Source organism: Pteronotus mesoamericanus, unplaced genomic scaffold (assembly GCF_021234165.1).
Source record: "Pteronotus mesoamericanus isolate MK-2021 breed Mesoamerican mustached bat unplaced genomic scaffold, CSHL_Meso_final scaffold_408, whole genome shotgun sequence".
Lineage (NCBI taxonomy): Eukaryota > Metazoa > Chordata > Mammalia > Chiroptera > Mormoopidae > Pteronotus > Pteronotus mesoamericanus.
Genome location: NW_026555315.1, coordinates 7600560 through 7622970, shown reverse-complemented (window position 1 = coordinate 7622970; position 22411 = coordinate 7600560). Strand labels below are relative to the sequence as shown.

Sequence of the window (22411 nt, the reverse complement as noted above, 5' to 3'; positions counted from 1 at the left end):
TGTTCTCTCATCTGTAAGACCAGAATGCTTAGCAGTACCTCTTAGAACAGTGCCCAGCACAGTGTAAACACTGTATGATTGTAAGTAGCCGGAAGGGAGGAGGGAAGGGGAGTTATTTTTTAATGGGTTCAGAGTTTCATTTTGGGAAAATGAAAAAGCTCCAGGGAGGACAGTGTCAATGGTTGCACAACAATGTGAAGGGACTTAATGGCATAGAACCACACATGTAAAATGGTGACACTTTTATGTCATGCATTATTTACCACAATTAAAAAGATGGAGGTAGATGGATCATTTAGGGAGAGCAACAGAGGGAAAGGCGGTGCACAGAAAGAGAAGGCCTCGGGGACCAGCAGTGCGGGCAACGGCACTGAGAGAGGAGTCTGCGTGGGAGGCAGGCAAGGAACATTCTGGACAGACAAAGCAAACCTGGAGAGGTTGATGTCCTCTGAAGCCACTGGATTCAGGTTAGGAGGGAGTTTTACAGGGCCTGAAGGGGTCTGTTTTGCTTGGCTTTGAACCTGAACCTTCCCTTTGGCACCTTGATTTGGTGGCTCTGCTTTCCTCTGCCAGATCCCGATGATGCCATTTCCGGTCGCTGCCCACACCTGGCCCAGGCTGCTTCAAAGCCAAATCCTGGCCAGCTCTCCTCTTATGGGTCCCTCCTTACCTCCCCTCTCTGGTCAGTCCTATTATGTCAGCTGTTCACATCTCTGTGAGACAAATCTTTCTTAATTAAAAAGACAAACAATAAGGGATATTTTTTTCTTGTGTTATTTTTAATTCTATTGATACATATTGTTTTACTCTACAAAACAAAACCTCCAAACTTGTATTTTGAAAATTAGGGATGGTTACCCTGGCCATGAGGCTCAGTTGGTTGAAGTGTCATTCTATGCAATGAAAGGTTGCTGGTTCAATTCCCAGCAGGGCACATGCCTAGGTTGTAGGTTCAATCCCTGGTTGGGGCGCGAGGCAACCAATTGCTGTTTCTCACATTGATGTTTCTCTCTTTCTTTCTCTCCCTCTCTCCTCCCAACCCCCCCTCCCTGCCTCTCTTTCTAAAATCAGTGGAAACATGTCCTCAGGTGAGAAAAAGAAATTAGGCCAGCTAGTTTATGGTCAAGATTCCTTTATTAACAAAAGAGTTCATCTTTTGTTTATAGAACTTTGACTATTTGATAAGCCATAGGCTAGAGAAGCTGAAAGCTAAAATTTTACAATGGGGAATAAAGACAATATAATTGCATGGGAGAAAAGATTTCTTTTTTTTTTTTTTGGCAATGATTACATTTACACCCCCATGTTTTAAAGAACCTAAAGGGGGCTACCTTGTTCTAGATGATTTCTCCCCCCGTTTTTGTTGTTTTTAGACACTGGCCCATCGTCACGTGATGTCAGAGGATTGCACACAGAGCTGTGGTTCTACGCTCTGCAAGGAAAAAGACTTGGGAACTTTGCTTTTTAATTGGTTTTATTTCTCCAAGAGTTTTCTTACTAAGTGAATTGACCTTGCACAGTTAACTTGATACAATCTTAAGAAAATATATGAAGTATGCCTTAGAAAAAATTATGCATGCTCTAACCAGCCATCTCATTTGGCAATCATTTTCCACAACAGTCATCCTTTTGGGATGGGGAGGTGGGGTTCTTTTTACAAGTGAATGATTAAATATACATACAAGAGATCCAAACTCTTGCTGACCTCCCTCTGCGACAGCAGCTGGCATCGGGAGGCAGAGCACTGGGGCAGGCAGGGGGTCCCTTGAGGCTTCAGTTGCCCCAGGCTGTTTGGCCATCAGTCCTGGAGTGTCACCCCAGGGGACGTGGGCTGTCCACACACATAAACTTAGCAGCTCCTCCTCTAATAACAGCATTTGCAGACTACATCGGAGGGGCTCAAACGCATCCCGTGGAGAAAGAGCGACTGTCTTGTTTGTCCTTTTTCTGCCCCCTTTTGCAGCCAGAGTCTTTTGCAAGTACAGGGCGCTGCAGCTGGCGAACCCTCCTCTCCAGGGCTCAACATTTCTAGGCCGTCACCCAGCAGCCCTAGAACCCAGGGGACGCTTTCCAGCCCTCAACTCAGTAACGTGAACATCTGGGTAGTTTTTCAATCCAGAAATGGTGGATTTCAAAGGAAGAGCTGCTCCATCATTCCGGGCGCTGCTCAACGGTCCCCGCTGTGCTCCTGAATTGATTCTGAAAAAGCAGGTGGTATCCTGGGTCCTTTCTCCACCCCTCCGCCAGCGCCCCCAGTCAAGCCGGGGGGACCGGCCTGCGCCCTGGGCGGGACTGCGAGTCCAGGGACTGCCCAGCTGGTTTTTCTGACTGTCTCCTCTCAGTGCTCATCAACTTGCCTGCCTCACAGCCAGCAAGTTGGGAGACGGGGATGGCTTCTGATTTGCAGCAGCTGAATTTCTGTCCTCAACCCTCTTCACACTGATGTTTCCTGGGGTTTGGGGACAGCTCAGGACCCTCAAAGCCTCAGATATACAAAGGCAAGGTGGTCTAGGTGTGCGTGTGTGCGTGCATGCGTGCGCACGCGCGTGTGTGTATCTCAGTCATTTCCTTTCTTTCAGAGCGTTAGCTTTCATGAGTCACCAGCCGGTCCCAAGGCTCCCTTCCCTGCAGGCCAGGTGGTGTCCAGGGCTGGAGGAGTCCTGGCAGGTGGGAGGAGGGTGGCAGGAGGAGGCAGGGGCAGCAGCCAAGAGACCCTGAGAAGCAGTGTCCTTGGAGTTGTTCCCTGGATTCACTCAGGTCCAGTCTGGCCACTGTAAGATTCCACGAGTATTGTGAGAAGCAAAGGCCCTGGGGAAGGGGCTGCTAAGACAGAGCAGTGCTGGACAGAACTTTCTGGAAAACTTCGAGCCTCCCAGGAATGCTGGTCAGCTTCATATCCAAAAGTCACCGCAAGATGTGGAGAGGCTGCCCTGGGGTAAGTGGGAGAAGGTGAAGGTGAGGCTGGGGTCAGGGCAGTTGGGTGGAGGACCCAGTCCTCAGTCTTTCGTTCTCCATGGAGAATCTCACTCTGAACTTGGAGAGGCTGCAGAGTCCCCATCCTCGGGGTCCTGCCCATGAGGGGAGACGGGCTGACCCCCCTTCACACGCTTCCACTTCATCCTTCGGTTCTGGAACCACACTTTGACCTGGCCAAGGAAACAGAGGAGCTGGGTCACTACAACCACTTCCCCAACTGATGCTCAAGGGAGTCGGGGTACAGCTCCAGGGACCCCACTGCTCGTCCCTCCTCACTCCTCCAAAGGCTCCAGGAACTGAGACCAAAGGGAGGACACAGCAATCTGCTCAGAGGTCTGTCTCCAGATAACAAAAGCCCTACGCAGATGTGAGGACAGGTTATAGGCCCTACGTCATTCTTCATTAGTCCCTTTCACAGCCCAGAACAAAGGAGTACCAGCCTCGCCTTTACGCGCATGTATAAAGCACTGTCCAGCTTATATAGCTCTGGTCTGCCCATTTTCCCATCTGAGCCTCAGCATTTCCTGAAGAGGGGGGTATGACCTGGTTTCAAGATGGAGACCCAGAGAAGGTGGGAGACCCAGAGAAGGTGGGAGACACATCCCGAGAGTCACAGGGCTAGCAAGTGGTGGAGGCAGGGTTGGAATCTAAGTCTTCTGATTCTAAATCCAGGGCTCTGGCAGAGTGCTGTATCAACTGAAAGCTGCCATCCCCCTATTAATGCTATTATCAGTATTATTCTATTTTACTCTGTGTCAGAGCAAGGGCGTGGGTGGAATGCTCTGAGGGAAAGCCCAAAACAAAGGGCTAGGAAGTCCTTCTCAGCGTGTGCCCAGGAACCGGCGCATACCGGAATCATCTGGAGAACTTATTAGAAATGCAGATCCCAGGCGCACGCATTATTGCTGCAAAGTCGCTCTCTGGAGCTCCAAAATCTTCATTTTAAACAAGCACCTCGGTGATACCCATGCGTGCTCAAGTTGGGGAATAACCAGATCAGAAGTTCCAGGGCTGGATGCATGTGAGAGCAACCTGGGGACTTTTAAAAAACGCTGATGCCTGCACTCCATCTCAGTCCCATAAAGCCAATCTCATCAGCTATGAAGGTCCCCCCAGGGGATTCTCCGAGACAGCCGCAGTTGAGGTCCACTGGACTGGGCAGAGAGAAGAAAAAGGAGAAGACGAAGCGGGGGTGGGGGGAAGCGGGGTGAGAGCCAAGGAAAGGAGGGACGCCCAGGAGAGGGGCTCCCTGGGGCTCCCACCTGCCTCTCGGAGAGATCCAGGTTTACAGCGATCTCGTATCTCCGGAGCCGGGTCAGGTAGTTGTGGTGCGCAAACTCCGCCTCCAGCTCCCGCAGCTGTTCCTTGGTGAACGCCGTCCTCTCCTTGCGGGCCTTGCTGGCGCCCTCCAGTTTCCTCCGGTTCTCTTGGTTGTCTGAGGAGAGAGGGCCCCAAATAGGAAAACAGGAGCCTAAAGGGCCTCGGTTCCCTTTCGTTTGTCCTCAAGCAGTGGGGCAGCCTTTTCCTAGCTCTCTTATTTTTAAAGGATGCTGAGAAAGAACCCACATTGTCCCTGTATCTTTCCTTCTAGTGTCTTAGCACCCTGAGAACCGGGAAGTTTTCGGACTCCCAAACTCAGGTGCCAACCTCTCCACTCCCACTTTTTTTTTTTTTTAAATCCCCAAAGCATAAGAAGCTGCCTTTGGCTGTTTAATGGTCTCTGCCACCCTGCTCAGCACCGCCAGTCCCCCCTCCCCCCGCCCCAGCTTGACGGTCACAGTGGCCAAGATGCTCTAAGACAGAGGTTCTCCGTCCTCTGTGATTAGCGGTACCTGAGACCTGTTAGAAATGCACATCCTGGGGCCTCACTCCCCCTAGATCTTCGGAATGAGAGACTCTGGGAGTGGGGCCCAGGGGTCTGTTTTAACAAGCCCTCTAGGTGATTCTGACTCATGGTCAAGTTTACAAACCACTGCCCTAAGACTGTGCTGAAAGGTGTTCTGGTGGCAGCATCAGCAGGGAGCTGGTCAGATGTACAGGATCTCAGATCATTCTTTTGGCTCCCCGCCCCTGAGTGGGCGCACGCGCACGCACACACACAGATACACAGAACCAGAATCTGCATTTTAGCAAGATCTCCAGGGGGGCTGTGAGCACACGTAAGTCAAGAAAGTGCTGCTTTAGGCTTCTTTCCCCCTTTGACACCAGGAGGGGGCTGGAAAAGCTCGCCTGTGAAGGAGGCCCCAGTTGGCCGCAGCAGGGGCTCAACTGTTACCTGCTAACAGGGTTCAGGGACCAAGTACAGTACATGTATCAGTCACTTAGTCCCCACAATATCCCAGCTAGGTGAGTTCTAGTATTAGCCCTATTTTATAGAGCAGAACATTAAGCACCGAGAAGTGAAGCCGGTTGTCAAAGTTCATCCAAGTGCAGTCAGCCAGTGAATGGTGGAAGCAGAATCAAACCCAGGCAGTTGACTCACATACTGTTCAAGTGAACCATATTCAGGAAGGGTTTACAAACTGTGAAGTACTGTACGAATGAAAGGTACTGTAAGCTATCTCGCGAGCAGGGTAAGAGGGCGCTACCTTCACGTTTAGTGGTGGCGGTGACGGGTGGAGACCCGCGCCTTTGCGCAACTAGCTAAGAGTGGGTGCCACATGTCTGGTGCAGGGCCATAGGAACCACTTCTGCAGCCTCCAAAGTTAAGAAGTCTTTCACTTCCTCGTCCCGGTTTTACAGACATGGAGGCCGTGCCTCACAGGTGCTTTGCTGAAAGCTGCACCCCACCGCCCACCCGGTTGGGAGTGTTGTCGGGGAGACTGTTTTCAGGGGCGAGTCTAAACTGATCAAGGGTGGCGGGTGAGGCAGGGAGGCGGCTCACACTCCTGGCCAAGCTGCCACATGACCGGCTGGGGTGGGATGTAGAGACCCCGCGTGCCACTTCCCATCTCAGCCCTTCCTTTTCCTTCTTTCCATTCAGCCCCCTGGCGTTTCAGGTTCCTGGTCCACCGCCCCCGCGGGCGCAAGCCCTGGAGAAGGGCCGGCGTGGTGGCGCCGGTTAAAGCGATTTGCCCACCGCCCACCCCCGGCGCCCGGTGGAGAGGGGAAGACGAGTGGGCGCCGCAGGCATCCTGGGAACCGAGAAGGAGGAGGAGGGGCCGCCCCCGGGGCTCCCTGATGTCCTGATGCCCAAGTGCTGGGGTCGTGGGGCGCCACACAGTGGGCTGCCTGCCGGACGCGCGCGCAGGCAGGAAGGGGGCGCCTTCTCTGGCCCGCAGGGCCCGCCTGGCGGCCTCTGGCTCCCGGCTGCAGAAGGCCGGCCCAGGCCCCTCCGGAAGCGGGAGCGTGGGCTGCAGGGGAAGGACGCGCAGCCCCAGCCGGGTCCCCCAGGAGTCCTCGTCCTTGGCCGCCGCGGGCCCGGGAGGGCGGCGGTCACGCAGTGGAGGGCCGGCCCCTGGAGCACAGCCCGGTCCCCTGACCCGCAGGAGGCCGGGAAACCCGCTCATTTCCCGCCCCCTCCTGTCCCGGCTCAGTGTTTTCCAGCCCTTCCCTTTAACAACTGAGGGGGCGTAAAACCCTGGATCTCCTCGCTGGAGCCTCTGAGGAAGGCACTCGACGTCCCTGGGCTTCAGTCACCTCATCAAGAAGTCGGGGAAAATGAAGCACCTACCTGCCAGGGTTATTGGGAAGACTGGAAGAGCTAATGTGCGGAAAATGAAATGCTGGAAAAATATAAAGTACACTTCCATTTTATCAGCTCCACGAGATGCCATGCGAGGGGCTGGGCTAATAACAGCTGGCGGTTCCTGAAGGCTTTCGTGTGCTTAGATGCAGCTGCCACTTTAATCCTCCCCACACAGCACCCTTAGGAGTAGGTCCTAGCATTATCTGCCTTGGCATTGTCACAGGGATTTGTGATAATTTGATTAATGGCTCGGTCTCTCTCTCTCTCTCTCCAGGGATGTAACTGCTCTTTCTCACTTGCTACTGTACCTGGCACATAGGAGGTACTTGTTAAATAGTTGCTAAATCCTTCTCAGACACAGAGGAGGAAGCAGCCTCCGAGAGGCCCAGGACCTCGGCCAATGTGCTGGGCAGCTGGTAGGTGGCGGAGGTGAGATTCGAACCGAGGTCCAAGCAGACTAGAGCTGAGGCCATCAATGCTAGTAAGTAAGCGTCAGGTTCTCCAGTTTGTGTCTGGCTGGCTGGATGCAGCTGTACCTTGACAGCTCAGCTCACCTCCCCCCGATGCCCATGCCCTCTCACCCCTTCTCCTATTATGTTTAATAGGTGCCCTGTGGGATCCTGGAAAACAACCTCCTATCCCACCCACACAGTCCTAAACATAATCCTCCTGAGAGAGCTAAGGGAAGGTAGGAAGAAGACCCCTGTTGAGTTGGTCTTCAGCTGGTTATGCGGGCAGCTGAGCACTGTCCACCAAGCCACGCCACTCCCTATTCACTCTCCTCTCCTGTCTCTAGTGCCCGGGTTTAGGTGTTAACAGCAGAGGCCTCAGGATGGGAAAGCAGGAGAGATAGGACAAAGAATTGTGAGCCGGGAACTGAGTGTCTGACGCACCATGTAAACCTTGGGCAGTCATTGCCGCGGGGGGCAGGGGAGGGAGTGTGGGGGGACATTCGCACCCGGAGGACATGAGTCCCTCATCATCTTCCCAGAGGGGGAAGCCCTTTTTTCACTAGTAGAAATGACAAAGGGGCCAGAAGTACGGGAAGCTAGCTATGAGACCGGAAGTGGAAGTTATTTTTCTCTTTGTTCTGCAACATTTTCATCAAGATAGAAAAGACAAAGAAAAACTCTGAGCACTTTCATGCCATTTCTGGCCCCAGGGGGCGGGCGGTGGCGGTGTTCAGTCTGCTGGCTCACGTGCACGGCTCACGTGCACACTTCCTCCAGGACACCTGATCCCGAGTACCCCTTTGCTGGGGAGCCTCCCTCCCTCCCTCTCTGGGTCTCAGTTCCCCGTGTATAGAAGTATGCAGCTGGGCTGGGTCTCCTTTCCCTCAGAGGGCTGGTTTCAGTCTTCTTCCGATGCGCAGCTCTGATGTCCTCTTCTCTTCCTACCCCCTCTTGTGCTGAGAACCTTTGGCCTTGGCCCAGAGACCCCTAACAGTTTCAACTATTCGCATCTTGGCCCCTGGTTCCTCCCTTCCGTCAGATCTGGGGTCTTGCTGAGTGCTCTGATCCAATTCCCTGTCCCCCCCACCCCAGCACCCCCGACTTCTCAAGGTCCTCAGCCTGGGAATTTCTCTCTCCCTCTTACTTGCAAAGCTCATCACCCCAAGCTGAGTGCAGGGCAGTTGTGTTTGCAGAGGTCTCTGAGGACTCCTTGAAGAGCCTGAGCCTTTCTGGCTCCAAGAAAGAGCTCCCTGACCTTGGGCAAGTCTTGTAAGTTCTCTGAGCTTCGGTTCCCTCATCTGCAGAATGAGAATAGCGGCATCCACTGAGATCAGAAGACTGCTGAGAAGGTCAAATGACACGGGCAAGGTGTGTCTAACACCTGGCGTAGAGCCTGGCACACTCTGCCGAGACTCAAAGCAGCAGCAGAAGTTCTACTGGAGACGATGTTGGAGAGATGCTTCACGGTGGAGGTCAGAGTCCATGCTCCTGAAGGTACTGTGCCCCCAGAGCTGTGTGAAAGGCATGCTTTTTCAACGTCTGGCCTTTTAAATATTTTCCCTTTTCTACACTTTTCTATTTCTCTGCTTGGATCTGTGTCTCTGGCCACTATTGGCCACAATCGTGTCAGCCTTCCAGGGGTCCATGGTTCCAGGCACAGTAACTAGCCCTGATCAGGATCACACAGCGGTCCTGCTTCTCTCTCTCTCAGGGACAGCGAGTGCCTCTTCCGGGACAGCAGAGGCAGGAGGCTGGCGCTCTGCCGGCTGCCCCCGCCCCTGCACAGCCCTCTGAGCGAGCAGGGCCACGACGGAGCAGTCGGCAGTGCCCAGAGAAATGCAAACAGGATGTGTGTGATTGCGGTTTCCACCATGAGCTTCCACACCACCCAAGTGAAATTATTTCATAAATAGCTGTCACTTTTGGCAGACCTTCCTAAAGTTAGCAGACAGCTTTATCGGAGCTACAAGGAAGTTCAGACAGACTCTGGGGAACATGCCTTTTTGCAGTCCTGTATTCCTCCTCCCCAACTCTCCCAGCCATTTTAGATGCATTTCTAGCCAAGAGATAGAAAGCCATGTGCCATGTACTCATTGCAGTTGACAATGTGTTTCTTTCCCCCAGAGAAAAACCTCTTTTGGGCTTTCATAGTCTACGGAATCATAGAATAGTAGAGCTGGAAGAAGACTTAGTGGTAATGTAGTGCTGCTTTTTTATTTTACAGGTGAGCCTAGAGTAGGTAAGAGACTTGACTCAAGACCACAGCAAGTTAGTGACCGGATTGGACCTAGAACCTGGATTTCCTTGATAGGGAGCTATTTCCACACGTTAGACTGCTTCCTGTTGTAGCCTTTTAAATATTCTGTGAGGTAGGTAAGGTGCACAGTATCCATTGAAAAGATGAGGAAATTAAGACCCAGCAATGTCTTGCAAAAGTCCCCTGGGATCCGTCCAGGGCTATGGCCACTGCACCCGCTGCCCTGGGGAGGCTGTACGCCCTCCAGGGACAGTGTCTGCCCTGGGCTCAGGTCTGTCTCCCGGGACGCCTCAGGGAGGGGAACCCAGGACATGACATCAGTAGGCGAGACCGTGATGGACCCTCTGAAAACGGTGTCTGGCTTCCTTCCCAGAGCACACCGTTGGTATCCTTGTTAGTGTTGACACTTTCAGCTTCAGAAGGAAGGGTCAAAACCCATCAAAATAGAGAGGACTGGGATGGAGCCACCCAAGACCAGTAGAGCGTTGGCTTCCAGAACCTCCCTGGCTTCCTGGAACTGCCTGCCTTTCCAACTGGGCCCTGCTGAACTTAGTGTTGGGGCCCTTTCCCTCTCCCGTAGGTGCCTAAAGAGACACGGATAAGGCACTCGGCCGCTTTGAGGAAGCCGAATGTGAGGCTAGGGAATTCAGGATAAGGTTTCTGGGAGAGAAGCAGATTCTTCCGGAAGGAAAATGCCTGGTGCTATAGTAGTCTTTGCTGAGAGTCCCAGGTGGGGTGGGCAGTGAGGGTGGACGGAGGTGAGGGAGGCTGAAATGGGTGGGGTGAGGAGGTGGGGTGTGGGGACCAGGAAGCGGGGAGCAGAGAAGTGGGGGGGGCAGTGAAAACGAGAGGTGGGAGCGGCTGCAAGCCTCCAAGATGGGCTGGAGGGAGGCATGGGGCAGCACTGGGCTTTGTTGGTGTTTATAAGTTCCAGATGTTGTCCTTAGCTGTCACCAAAGGAAGTGTGGGCTTCAGGACCCAGGCCCCACTGCTCACACTCCTCCTCCACCACTGTGTTTAAGGAGAACAGGGAGAAACCTGAAATGTGAAAGGCTAGGGTGGGAGTGGGGGGAGGAAGGCTGGCCAGAGGCCAGGGAAGCCTGAGTCAGTGAGCAGACAAGGCCCTGGGGAAAGGGGCTCGCTCTGGGGGTCTGCAGGGGTCTTGCCCCCCCGAAAGAAAGGGCTGCTCTACCTCTGGGATCATCGTCCAGGTGCCCTGATTTATTCAAGCCACAGAAATAGGTGAGTGGGGTGGGACTCCAGAGCCTGTAGCCTGGCAGGGCGGAGGTGGCCCCTCAAGCTTCTCACGGCCCATGGGCTCTTTGGACCCTTGTACCTTAGAAGCTGGTCAGAATCCTGCTGCCTGGGTGGAAACTGACTGTCCCCAGAACTTTCAGGACATATCTGGGCGGGGCCTGCACAGGCCCAGGCACATGGTGTGTCTGCTGCGTCTGAGTTCAGACCATGGCCAGGGCCTGGGGCTTGGCTTGGCTTTGCTTTGCGTCTGTCAGAAGAGGAGAAGCAGGAGCTCTAACCGGGAGTCAGGGGACCCCCAGGAGAAAGGGGGAGTTCCTGTATCTCCTGCCAAGCTGGCCACTATGGAGCCCAAGGCTTCTTCCTCACTGGGGATCCTCGGGCTGGAGTTGGGGAGAGAGGCGCGGCAGCTGCTGTGCAGCCCTGAACGTGCGCCGGCCCAGCACTGCAACGGCCCAGGGCTTGTGAGCCTGCAGAGGCCGGAGGCCTGGCTGGGGGCAGGCTGCTGAGGCCCCGCGTGCCGGGGGCCGCTGCCCAGCTGGGTTTTGAACACGGGCAACCCGGGATGCAGCCAGGATCAGGGAGGACTTTGCAAAGAGAAGGGTTCACCTTTGTAGCTTTGGGAAAAATAGGTCGCGGGGTTACAAAGTGCTGGCTGCGGTCTTCATAATCTATGATCTTGTCAAGTCCCATGGCAACTCTGTGAGGTACTGTTATCCTCATTTTTCAGAGGAGGGGACTGGGACTCAGTGAGGGTTAGGACTTGTCCGAGTTCACACGGCCTGGGACGTTGTGGGTCCAGGGCTTGAGCCAGGTCTGTCCTGTTAGTGCTGCGGCCCAGCAGCGGGGTGGGGGTGGATATGAGGTCACCCAGTGTGGTACTCAGCATCACTCTAGTGACCCTGGTGACACTCACTAAAGTCCATTTATTTTGTTGTCGCTTCCTGTCCTCCTTTCTCTGTCAAACAGCCTACTTCTTTTAAGACTCATTCCTAAAACTGTCCCTACTTTTTAAAATCTCTCTCTGGGGTTGCAAGAGAAGGATGCAGGGATCAGTTCCATCTGAGTGGAAAAGCTCTAGTGGCAACGGGACACCGGGTGAGGGATGTTCTGAGGTCGCACCCATCTTGAGGTTCTGCTTTCACTAAAGGGGGTTTAACAGGAACATTTGTGCCACTGCTTAGCGCTCTGTCCTTGTCCCTATACACCGCTTATGGACTGAATGGTATCCCGCCTCCCCTCGGAACATGACTGTATTTAAAGAAAAGATTAAATTAAAATGAGGCTGTTAGAGTGATCCCGAATCCCATCTCACTGGTATCTTCATAAGAAGACATCAAGGACGTCCACATATGGAGGAAAGACCACATGAGAACATGGTAAGAAGATGGCCAAGAGGATTTACAAGCCGAAGAGAGAAGCCTCAGGAGAAATCAAACCTGCTGACATCTTGATCTTTAACTTCTAGCTTCCAGAACTGTGAGAACACGTCTGTCTGTCATTTAAGCCACCCAGTCAGTCGATGGTATTTTGTTACGACAGCCCGGGCAGACTGTCAGCCCCTAAGCCCCCATAGCCGGTGCCTACCCCTGAGGAGAGGGAGCAAAGCCACGAGGGGCGCTTGGCAAGGCTGATGCTCGCCCAGAGGGGGCCTCTCTGCAAATTAGAAAGAGGGGCCCTTTCCTCCAGACTGGGGAACACAACCTCATGTTTATGTGACACCTGGGCCCTTTAGCTGCCCAGCTGTGGCAGCCCCCCCTAATTGCTCTGCCATGGTGGGGTCACTTTGTTTCTCAGCCACAGCAGCTCCATTTGTTTCCCATGGTGGCCCTGGTACTTGGGACCCCAGTATCCCACGGGGAACTCCTGCCGAGTCAGCTCAGCCTGCACATGGCTGTTCATGTGTCTTTCTGACCCCAGCCCTTGCCCTGACCCTGGGCTTGTTTTATGACCGAAGTCTGGCTCTCTGCATACTGTTTCATGAGGGAGACTGTAAAAGTTCTGATGCATTTTACAGAGGCATATCACACATGGTAGAAGCCCTCGTGCCAGGTGGTGGAGCCAAGTTCAGAGAGAAAGAAAGAAAATGAATGAATGAAGGCTAGGCTGCAATAGAGACTATCGACCAGACAATGAATGGAGCTCCTCTTGTGTGCAGATGTTTCAGGAGGTTCTAAGGAGACTGCACAGGTGAATCAGATATCATTCTGACCCTGCAGACACTTCAGCTTTAGGGAGAAAGTCAGCCATATGCATCTGTAACTCTGGATGCAAGGTCAACTGTGGTTTGATGTTAAAATGGAGGTCTAAACAAGACTTGCTCTGTGTATATGTGGAGGGAGGTCAAGAAAGCATTCTTGGGTACTCAACAAACTAGTAATAGAAGGAAATTATCTCAAAGGCCTTATATGAAGATTCTATAGCTAATATCATACTCAATGATGAAAAACTGAAAACCTTTTCTCTAAGATCAGGAACAAGACAAGGATGCCCAATGTCACCATGTCTATTCAACAGAATATCGCAAGTGCTAGCTAGAGCAATCAGGCAAGAAAAATAAGAAGTAAAATAATCTCTGGTTCAGATGACATAATCTTGTATGTGGAAAACCTTGCCGATTCCACAAAAAACCTCTTAGAACTAATAAACCAATTCAACAAAGCTGCAAGATACAAAATCAATGCATAAAAGTCATTTGCATTTCTATACACTAGCAATGAATAATCTGAAAAGAAAATTAAGAAAACAATTTACATTTATAATAGCATCAGATAGAATAAAATAGGAATAGACTTAACTAAGGAGGCAGAAGACTTGTACACTTAAAACTACAAATGATTGCTGAAAGAAATGAAAGAAGACAAGTGAATGGAAAGATATCCTATGTTTATAGATTGGAAGGCTTAATATTGTTAAAAGATCCATGCAACCCTAAATAATCTACAGATTCAATGCAATCTCTATCAAAATCCCAATGGCATTTCTTTTTGCAAAAATAGAAAAAAAATCCTAAAATTCATATGGAGTCTCAAAGGACCTTAAATAGACAAAACAAACTTGAGAAAGATAAGATGGAGGCCTCACAATTCCTGATTTAAAAACATTAAAAAGCTATAGTCATCAAAACACTATAGTACTGGAATAAAGATAGACACACAGACCAATGAAACAGAATAGGTGCCCAGAAGTAAACCCTCACGTTTGATCAAATGATTTTCAACAGAGGTGCCAAGGCTATGTGATGGGGAAAGGACAGTCTTCAACAAATGGTGTTGGGAAAAGCGGGTGTCCACAGGCAACAGAATTAAGTTGGCCCCTACCTTCTTCTGTATTCAAAAATTAACTCAAAATGGATTAAAGATTTACACATAGATCTAAAACTATAAAACTTCTGGAAGAAAGCATGGAAGGAAAGCTTCATGCACAGCTTCATGACACTGGGTTTGGCAATAGTTCCTTGGATATGACACCAAAAACATAGACAACAAAAGCAAAAATAAACAAATGGGACCCTTTTAAACTTAGAAACTTCTATGCAGCAAAGGGAACAATCACAGACTGAGAAGGCAAGCTACAGAACAGGAGAAAATATTTGCAGTCCATCAATCAGATAAGGGGTTAATATCCAGAATATATAAAGAACTCCTATAAATCAGCAACAAAAGACAAACATTCCAACTAAAAGCAGGCCAAGGACTTGAGTAAATGTTTCTCCAAAGAAGATGTACAAATGGCCAGCAAACATGAAAACATGCTCAGCATCACCAATCATCAGGGAAATGCAAATCCAAACTACAATAAGCGATCGCCTCACATCTATTAGGAGGACCACCGACACAAACCAACCAACCAACCAACCCAGAAAATAACAAGTATTAGTGAGGGTGTGGAGAAATTGAAATTCTTGTTTATTGTTGGTGAAATTGTCAAATGGCATGGCTATGGAAGAGTATGGATGTTCCTCAAGAAATTAAAAATAGAATCATATGATCCAGCCATCCCACTTTTGGGTAAATATTCAAAAAAATTCAAAAGTAGGATCTTGAAGACATATTTGTACACCATGTTCATTGCAGAATTATTCAGAGTAGCCAAGAGGCAGAAGCAACTCAAATGTCTGCTCATCAACACGTGAGTTAGATGGATAAAGAAAATGCAGTGTATACATACAATGAAATATTATTCAGCCTTAAAAAAGAAGGAAATCCTGTTCTAATGCTAAAACATACATGAACCCCAAGGACATTATACTAGGTAAAATAAGCCAATAACAAAAAGACATGTTTTGCATGATTCCACTTACATGAGGTATCTAAAGTAGTCACACTCTTAGGAACAGAAAGTTTCCAGGCCTGGGGCAAGGGAAAAGGAAGTTGTCATTCAATGGATATAGCTTCAGTTTTACAAGATGAAAAAGTTCTAGAGATCTTTTGCAATGTGCATATAGTTAACGCTACAATACCATACACTTAAAAATGTTTATGTTGGTACATTTTATGTTTTGTGTTTTCGACCACAGTAAAAATAAATAAAAAGGAGATTTCAAATACAAGATGTCCCATGATAAGAATCTCAGGAGAGCTCCTACGTGGTCATAAACTGTATTCCGAAAGTCAGCACAGGTCCTAGAGGATACCACAATTTAAAACTTCGCAACTATAGCTTTCACTGAAATGATGCTATGTACAAGTGGAGTCATCATTTTAAAAAAAAGGAAAAGAAAGAAGTCTTGAAGGGGATGGGTTTCAAGCTGGATGCTAAAATATGTAGGGTGTCAATCGGCAGAAGAGTGGGGGAAGGGCGAGGTGTTCCGCGAATGGGGTAGGGGAGCAAGAGCTGAGCGTGTTTTGTTTGCAAGGCAAGTAGACTGGTGTGGCTTGGGGCAGGGCGGGTGGAGGTGGAGGTGAGAGGGGTGGCGGGTAGAAGGGGAACAGGTGGGAAAAGGCAAAAGGGGCCAATCTGTGGAGGGTTTTAACCTCAGGCGAAAGGAGGGCTCCTGTGGTCGGGCAGGGGTGGGCAGAGATCAGGCCGTGCAGGGGAGAAATGGGGAGGGCCGAGCCCTGGGGAAGGACACGTGTTGAAGCCGAGGGAGGAGGGGACAAAGCCGGTCTGATGAGGCCGAGTGAGTGAGTACGTGAGAGCCCAGCCGGCAGCGCTGAGCGCAAGCGCGGGGGCTCTCCCCGGTGGGCGATCAGATTCACCCGATCACGCGCGACCTTCCCTTGAACCCCGTCAGGAAATCACCGAGAAATCCCTCACCCCCATAAATTAAAGACAACCACGGTAGCAATGACAGATTGGGGGCAAACAACAGTGGCCTCGCAGCTGTCCCTGCCAGCGGGGGTCTCTAACGCCCTGGGAGAGGCCGCGGTGAGATAACATCACACTGGTCTCCTAAATCAGTTTTGTGCTGTGAACCAACACAAAGAAGGTCTGGGGGGCGGGGGGCGAGGGACCCCTGCTTTCCCCATCATTTATTTGAGCAAATCAGCCCCACTTCCAGTAGCAGCAGTTGGGGATGGCAAAAGGAGAGAAGGAGAGGGGAGAGCAGAGAACGTCCCTCTTGAAAGAGACTTTGGGTAACTTTCTGTTACCTGAGGTACCTCAGCAGTATGGGATCATTCACCAGGCACAACCCGCTCCCCGCACCCCGCGCCAGGCCCCCCATCCTCCCCAGCAGATCTCTGAGCTCCTAGTTGATGACAATTGGATTCTCAGGATCAACGATTATAAGAGGCTCCCACTGTTTATACCCCAGACTCGGGAATTTCTGAGACAGTGTATTTGAAGTATTCAGTTCCATTGACCCCATAAATAACAGGGAGATTTGACAGAGGCTGGTTCAGGAAATATGGGCCTAATGTCCTTCATAGCTTCCATTTATCAATGTCATGGGCCGGGTACTGTGTTGATCTTGTGGATCATTGTATTTAACCTTCATATCCACTCTATATGGAAGGTGCTCTTGTTATGGTTTCATTGTATAGCTGGGAAAATTGAGGCCCAAAGAAGTTAAGAATTTTCCGAAAGTCAGGCAGTCCAGAGTTGCAGCGCGGACACCGGACTGTGAGGCACTCTGGAAAACACATTTCTGGTCCTGGCTGGTTAACCTTCCAGGGGGTGCCTAGCAGGGGGCCAGGGCAGGTGTGTCAGGAGCTCACGTTGAGTGCAAAATGCAAGGGGTGCCTAAAACCTCAGTCAAGAGAAATAATATTTCAATGCAATTTTTAAAACATTAAGAATTAACACAAAAGATCCATGAGGAATAAAATATCCACATTTTAAATAAGGAAGACTCTAAGTAGTGACTCAGGATCGGGGGGCGGGGAAGGGGGTAGCACCTTGGCGGGTTTGTCTGTTGTGAGCAGATTCCTGGAGTGGGTGGTGAGCCTTGCCCACCGCTTTCCCCTCCAGCTAAGTCCCAAAGGAAGACTCAAAGCAACTAGCCGGGTAATAAAAATTGCCACGCTGAATGGGGAGCAGGCCTGGAATCCCAGAGAATGAATGAAAGTCAGCTTGCTGTGCTGTGCCTCTTGTGACTTCTGCTGTTGCTGCTGTTCCTGAGGGGGGATCTTGAGGGAGAGCCCAGGGCCCCTCGAGGATGGGAACCTCCCGCGACCCAAGGCTGACCCTCTGAAGGCAGAGGAAATTCAGCCGAGGGGGTCCGTGTCCTCTCGGGGTGGTCAGCGGCTTGCACATGAGCTTACTCCCTAATGCAGTGCCGCGGGCCACAGGCCAAAAGGGAAAACGTACGATTGAGTCTTGCTGAAACACGGAATGATTTTTCCTAAGCCCGTGCCTTCCCAGTGCCTTGGCTCTCAGTCCCCTGGAAAGTGGCTGCATGCGGCCGAGGGAGGTGTGGGCAGAGATGGTGGCCGGCGCCGTGGAGGGGAGAGCTCTTCAGCCAGGCTCGGAGCCAAGTCGCTGAGAGCTCCTTGGAGAAGAGGAGCACAAAGTGCCCCATTCTCGGCAAATCTCCAGCCAGGGCTAGGAATGGTTCAGCATTTCACGGGCTGGAAATTTAAAGGGCCCTTCTGTTGAGCAGCCAGGAGAGCTGTGGTCATTATCATCCATTGTGAGAGCGTTGAGGTGCTTCTTCAAGGATGTTTCAAAAGCCTCCTGTTTCAAGATGAGGATCGTGCTTGAAAGCTACGGAAGGGTGTGGGATTTGGGGTCTGAAGTTCAGGGTTTGAGCTTATTTCAAGGGTGACCAACTGCCCTGGTTTGCCCAAGGCTGAGGGGTTTCTGGGGACACTGAACTTTCTGTGCTAAAATCAGAAAAGTCCTGGGCGAATTGAGATTAGGGGATCACTCTGTTTAGACTCCATTCTAGCAGGGGTCCCCTCAAACTACGTCTCTCCTTTTCCACGCAAATGGAACCTACTGATAAGATCTGCTGGACTTAGAGCACAAACTGGTGAAACTCCAAAGAGCTAACGTATGTCGTCTACCGCACCTTGAACCTCCCTGAGAGCACATGTGCTGTCAGACAGGCCCCTGGTGGCCTCTCCTCCCTCGCCGTTTGAGCTTTTTGCAGGGGGTGGACTGGGGATGGGTTGAGACCACCTTATTCATCTCTGCATGCCCAGGGCCTTGGCAAGAAGAAGATGCTCAGAGAATCTGTGCTACATTGGAAGTGCTCTGTAAAGCAAAGCACAGGGTTTTTTCTCTGGTTGGTTGGCACTCTCATTTTCCACCTGTGCCTGGGTAGCCCCATGAGAAGATCCTCTACATGTTGGACAGATAGACGTTGCCCTGTGGGTGGTTGTCAGGGGAAGAGAGCGCACAGTGAGGGCAGGAGGCATGGGCACTGCCTTGCTCTGGGCCAGGTGGGGCCAGGGAACCAGGCCCCTGGTAAGCAGGCCGTGGAGGGGCTGGGAAGGGCCCCGTGGGAGGTGAGGGGACAATAGGTCCCTACTGCAGGGGCGAGAAGGAGTTTAGCTGGGATCTTAACGAGAGGGCCAGCTCCACCCTCTGGCCTTGGGACTCCAGCACCGAGCTGAGCTTCACCTGCGTCTGAGGTCCAGCGCTTGCCCTTGGCTGCCTGCCTTGCTGACTCTCCCCAAGACCGGCGATCCTTCAGGAGGGCCGTCTCTGGGGGTCACCCAGACCCCACCACGCTGAGCTGCTCCCTTTGGCCTAGGTGCAGGCCAGCCAGGCAGGGCGAGACCTGGTGGGCTGCCTGCTCCACATCTCAGCACCGCATGTTGCCCTCACTCCTTGCCTCTCCCGTCCCAGCCCTAGTCCTGCCTCTCTGCCGCTAGGCTCCTGGAGACATAGGGTCCTGGCTCTGCTCCACCACCCAGGCTTCTAGCCTCCGAACTTCCATCTCAGCTGGTTCCCATGGTGAGCAAACCCTGTGGCTCTGGGACCGTTTGGGGCCAGGGCATGGCGGGGAGAGGCACGACCTGGAGGCGGCTCGGGTTCAGGAAAGCGCCCCGCCAGCCCTTGCGGCCTACACTGAGGCTCCTTCCCACATTTCCTCCGAATCTTTGTGGATCCTGTTTCATTCTCTTGCTGGCACATCCTTCCTGGTGCCCAGGAGCGCTGGGGACACAGAGAGCCCCCCATCACCAGAGAACCCTAGAACTCCGAGGAAAAGAAACTGCAAAGGTAGCTCCTGCCTTTGAATAGGTCAGGTAGTACTGACTGCTATTCAGGGCAGTCAGGCTCAGAGAAGGCAAGAAACCTCCCTAAGGTCACACAGTAAAAGAATGGTCAGCTGCTCTTCAGCCACCTACCTGCACTCTCCTTTTTCCGTCTGGTCGCCTTCTTCTCCGTCTCGTTGGTAGTGCTCCCGGGGACCTCGTAGTCCTCACCTGGGCCTCCTGTGGTGTCCACCAGGCCTGGGCTGCTGGCCCCCGTCTCCCTGGAGCCCCCGGGTGGGCCCGGGTTGAGCCTGCGCCGGGCCTCCGAGACGGGGAAGTGCCAGTCGGGGGGCTGTGGGAAGGCGGGGTGCTGCTCAGTGAAGACCCGCTCCTCCTGGGGCAGGCTGTGTGGGGTGGCCGCCAGGCAGGAGGCCGAGAAGTCAGGGTACGCTGCTGTCGCTGCCGCCGGGAAGTCTGGTTTCTGGTGGAAGGAGAACGGGGTTGGCGGGTAGTGGGGGAGCGCCGCGGCCCCGCTGCCTTCTGCGTGGGGGTTTCGCAGGCAGCCCCAGACAGGGGCTGGGGGGTGGGGGCTCCTCATGCAGCTGCTGGCCACGGGATCCATCTGCCGTCTGCTGCACGCCTCAGCCTTTCAACGGTTTGATTCGTACACTATTATATTCAAATTTTTTTCAATGTAAAAAAAAAAATTAAATAAGAGGGAAAAATGTTCAACAGAAAGTTCACCCCAGGAACCAAAAGAAAAACCAAAACTAAAGTCTCTTTTTAAAGTCCACACACGTGTGGCCAGCTACACATATGTGTGCGTGCACACTTATGTCCGACTTCACTTCTGGCTTCCTGCTCCCCGACACACCAGCCTGCCTATTGGGGTCCCCTGTATGTGTATGTGTCGCCGATGACACTAAACATTTTCACTGTCCCAGCCCAGACGCAGCAGCTGACGGAGCGCTCGTCCCGGAGCCCGCAGCAAATGCCTGCAGAGGGCTGGACCAGGGCTGCTGAGACACACTTTTAAATGCTGCGGTGGGGAGAGAGTGACAAATTTCTGAAGTGAAATGTGAGAGAGGAGAGGGAGGGGTTAACCCGCACCCACACGATCCCCTCCAACCAAAACCCGAGCAGGCAACTATTAATCATCAGAAACCTTATATGCACATCTAATGGGATTTGCAGATGGAGACTTTTAAAGAAACATTGTCTGTATTTTTTTTTTTAAGGAGAGAGAGCAGCTCACACACACAACTTCTTTAATGTGCCTCCCGTAACACTATGAAGTTATTTTATTGCACTGTTAACAAAATTCCCCAAGTCTTGGATTTGGAAAAAGCCTTAAGTCAGATCCAGAATCCATCAAGTGCCAAATTCCAGGGAGTGAAGCAGGGAATAAGTGCAAGAGACAAGTTTGCTGATTGCATTTGATTTAAAGGCCCTTCTACTGCTGCTTGCGAAAAGGAAGGTGGATTAAAAGCAATCTTTTCTTGCAAGTCTCAGCGGCCCGCTAGGGTCTGCAGTATATGGAAAGATATACTCCAGAAAAAAATTATTTCTCTCTGCCCCAAATGACGTTCTTACTTTCTCGGTAACTTAAAAAAACAGTCAGATTCTTCCTTCCGTTCTTGAACCCCCAACTTAATGCCAATTAGCCACACTCTTCTCTAGAGGGTTTCGAGGCATTTTTCTCCATGGCAAAGGAAAAGCTCTTAGATAAGGCTCTTGAAGGGTCTCCAGGCCTCCCCCACCTGCTCCCTGGCCCCCTAACCTTCACCCACCTGCTTCCCCCTCTTCATCCCCAGATGCCAAGTCTTCCGTGAAGTCTGGGGCATGGATATGGGAATTGGGGATAGTTTCATCCCCAAAGGAGCTCTCTCTTTGGCGAAGGGTCTTCCTGGCTGGTGCCAATCGCAAGAGGACCGATTGCTGTTTCAACCGGTCAGTCGGTCTCCTTCATCCCCGTGGCCTGCTGGTCTCTGCGGAGGGTTAATGCAATTTCTTGGAGGATGGCATTCCAAGACCACGGGGCCAGAGCTCGCCTCCCACTGAATATTTCCACAGCCCAGAGCGGCGAGGTCAGGGCTGAAATGTGTATGGACCATAGTAGCGATATCTCTGCTGGCTGCTTCCCACGGAAGAGGGGTCTCAGCTCTGGAGCCTGGAGGTCACACTCACGCTCTCCATGAAGCAGGCATTTCGTCCTCTGCACTGGGCAGCTAGGGCATTGTCACCCAGCAGAGGAGACGGGGTCACAGCCACAAAGCAGGCTCATTCCTCCACTTGGTCCAGGACTTAGCTGTTGCATATACATTTCCCCTCTGAACCTCCCCATCCTCCTATTATGGGTAAAGTAAGGATTATGGTCTACGTTTTACAAACAAGGACAATGAGGCTCAGATAGGTAACGCGGGCTGCTCCAAGTCACCCAGCTGGAAGTGGCAGAGCCGGGAGTTGCCCTCAGGTGAGTGGAGCAGCTTGGTGCGTGGACTTTGGGTTTAAACAGGTGTGAATTCACATGCTGGGCCTGCTGCTTTCTTACTGTGTGCCCTGGGGCAAAGTTGCCTTACCTCTCTGAGCTTCGGTTTCCTCATCTGGGATGATGGTCCATCCATCCACTGATGGTAGCTGACATTTACCCACTGATCTTAATGCCTCACAATACTGCTCCCCTGCCCCGGCCATGGATCCCCACAAAAGTCCTCGGAGCCATGTGCTTTACACATCATCTCTGTTTTTCAGAAGAGGACTCTGAAGCACAGAGAGACTGTGTAACCTGCACAAGGTCCCACAGCTGCGAAGTGGAGGATCCGGGGTTCAAACCCAGGCAGCTTGGCCCTACTGCATCAGAATGCCTACCCCACAGGCACTGGAAAATGTTTAAATCAACCGTTTATGTGAACTGCCAAGTAAGTAACAGATAAATGGGGCTCCCTTCCTAGCTTGTCTCCTCCTCCTTAACTTGATGATCTGAGGGGAGACCGTGGGACGGGGGAGCACTGAGGAAATTCTGCAGGAAGAGCCTGGTAAGGTCTGTCGAGAGGCTCCAGGCTGTGGGGCTCTAGAAAAAATCCATAGGAAGCTGGGAGGAAGATCCTAGGAAACCGTTCCCTAGGAGAACCTTCCCGAGGCCCGGCCCGGCAGGCGGTAACTGCATTCTCGCACTGGCCTCCTCATCTGGCCCAGT

At 51.8% G+C, this 22411-nt stretch overlaps 1 protein-coding gene across 1 annotated transcript; it reads right to left on the bottom strand.

Annotated features, from left to right (window-relative positions):
* Positions 1–3023: 3023 nt before the first annotated feature.
* Positions 3024–20216, bottom strand: MEOX1 (mesenchyme homeobox 1). Its single transcript, XM_054593317.1, has 3 exons — positions 19369–20216; positions 4239–4411; positions 3024–3146 (listed from the first exon to the last, which is right to left on the bottom strand). Exons 1-3 carry the CDS (start codon positions 19835–19837, stop codon positions 3024–3026), a joined length of 765 nt encoding a protein of 254 aa, XP_054449292.1. The 5' UTR covers positions 19838–20216.
* Between the last annotated feature and the right edge of the window lie 2195 nt (positions 20217–22411).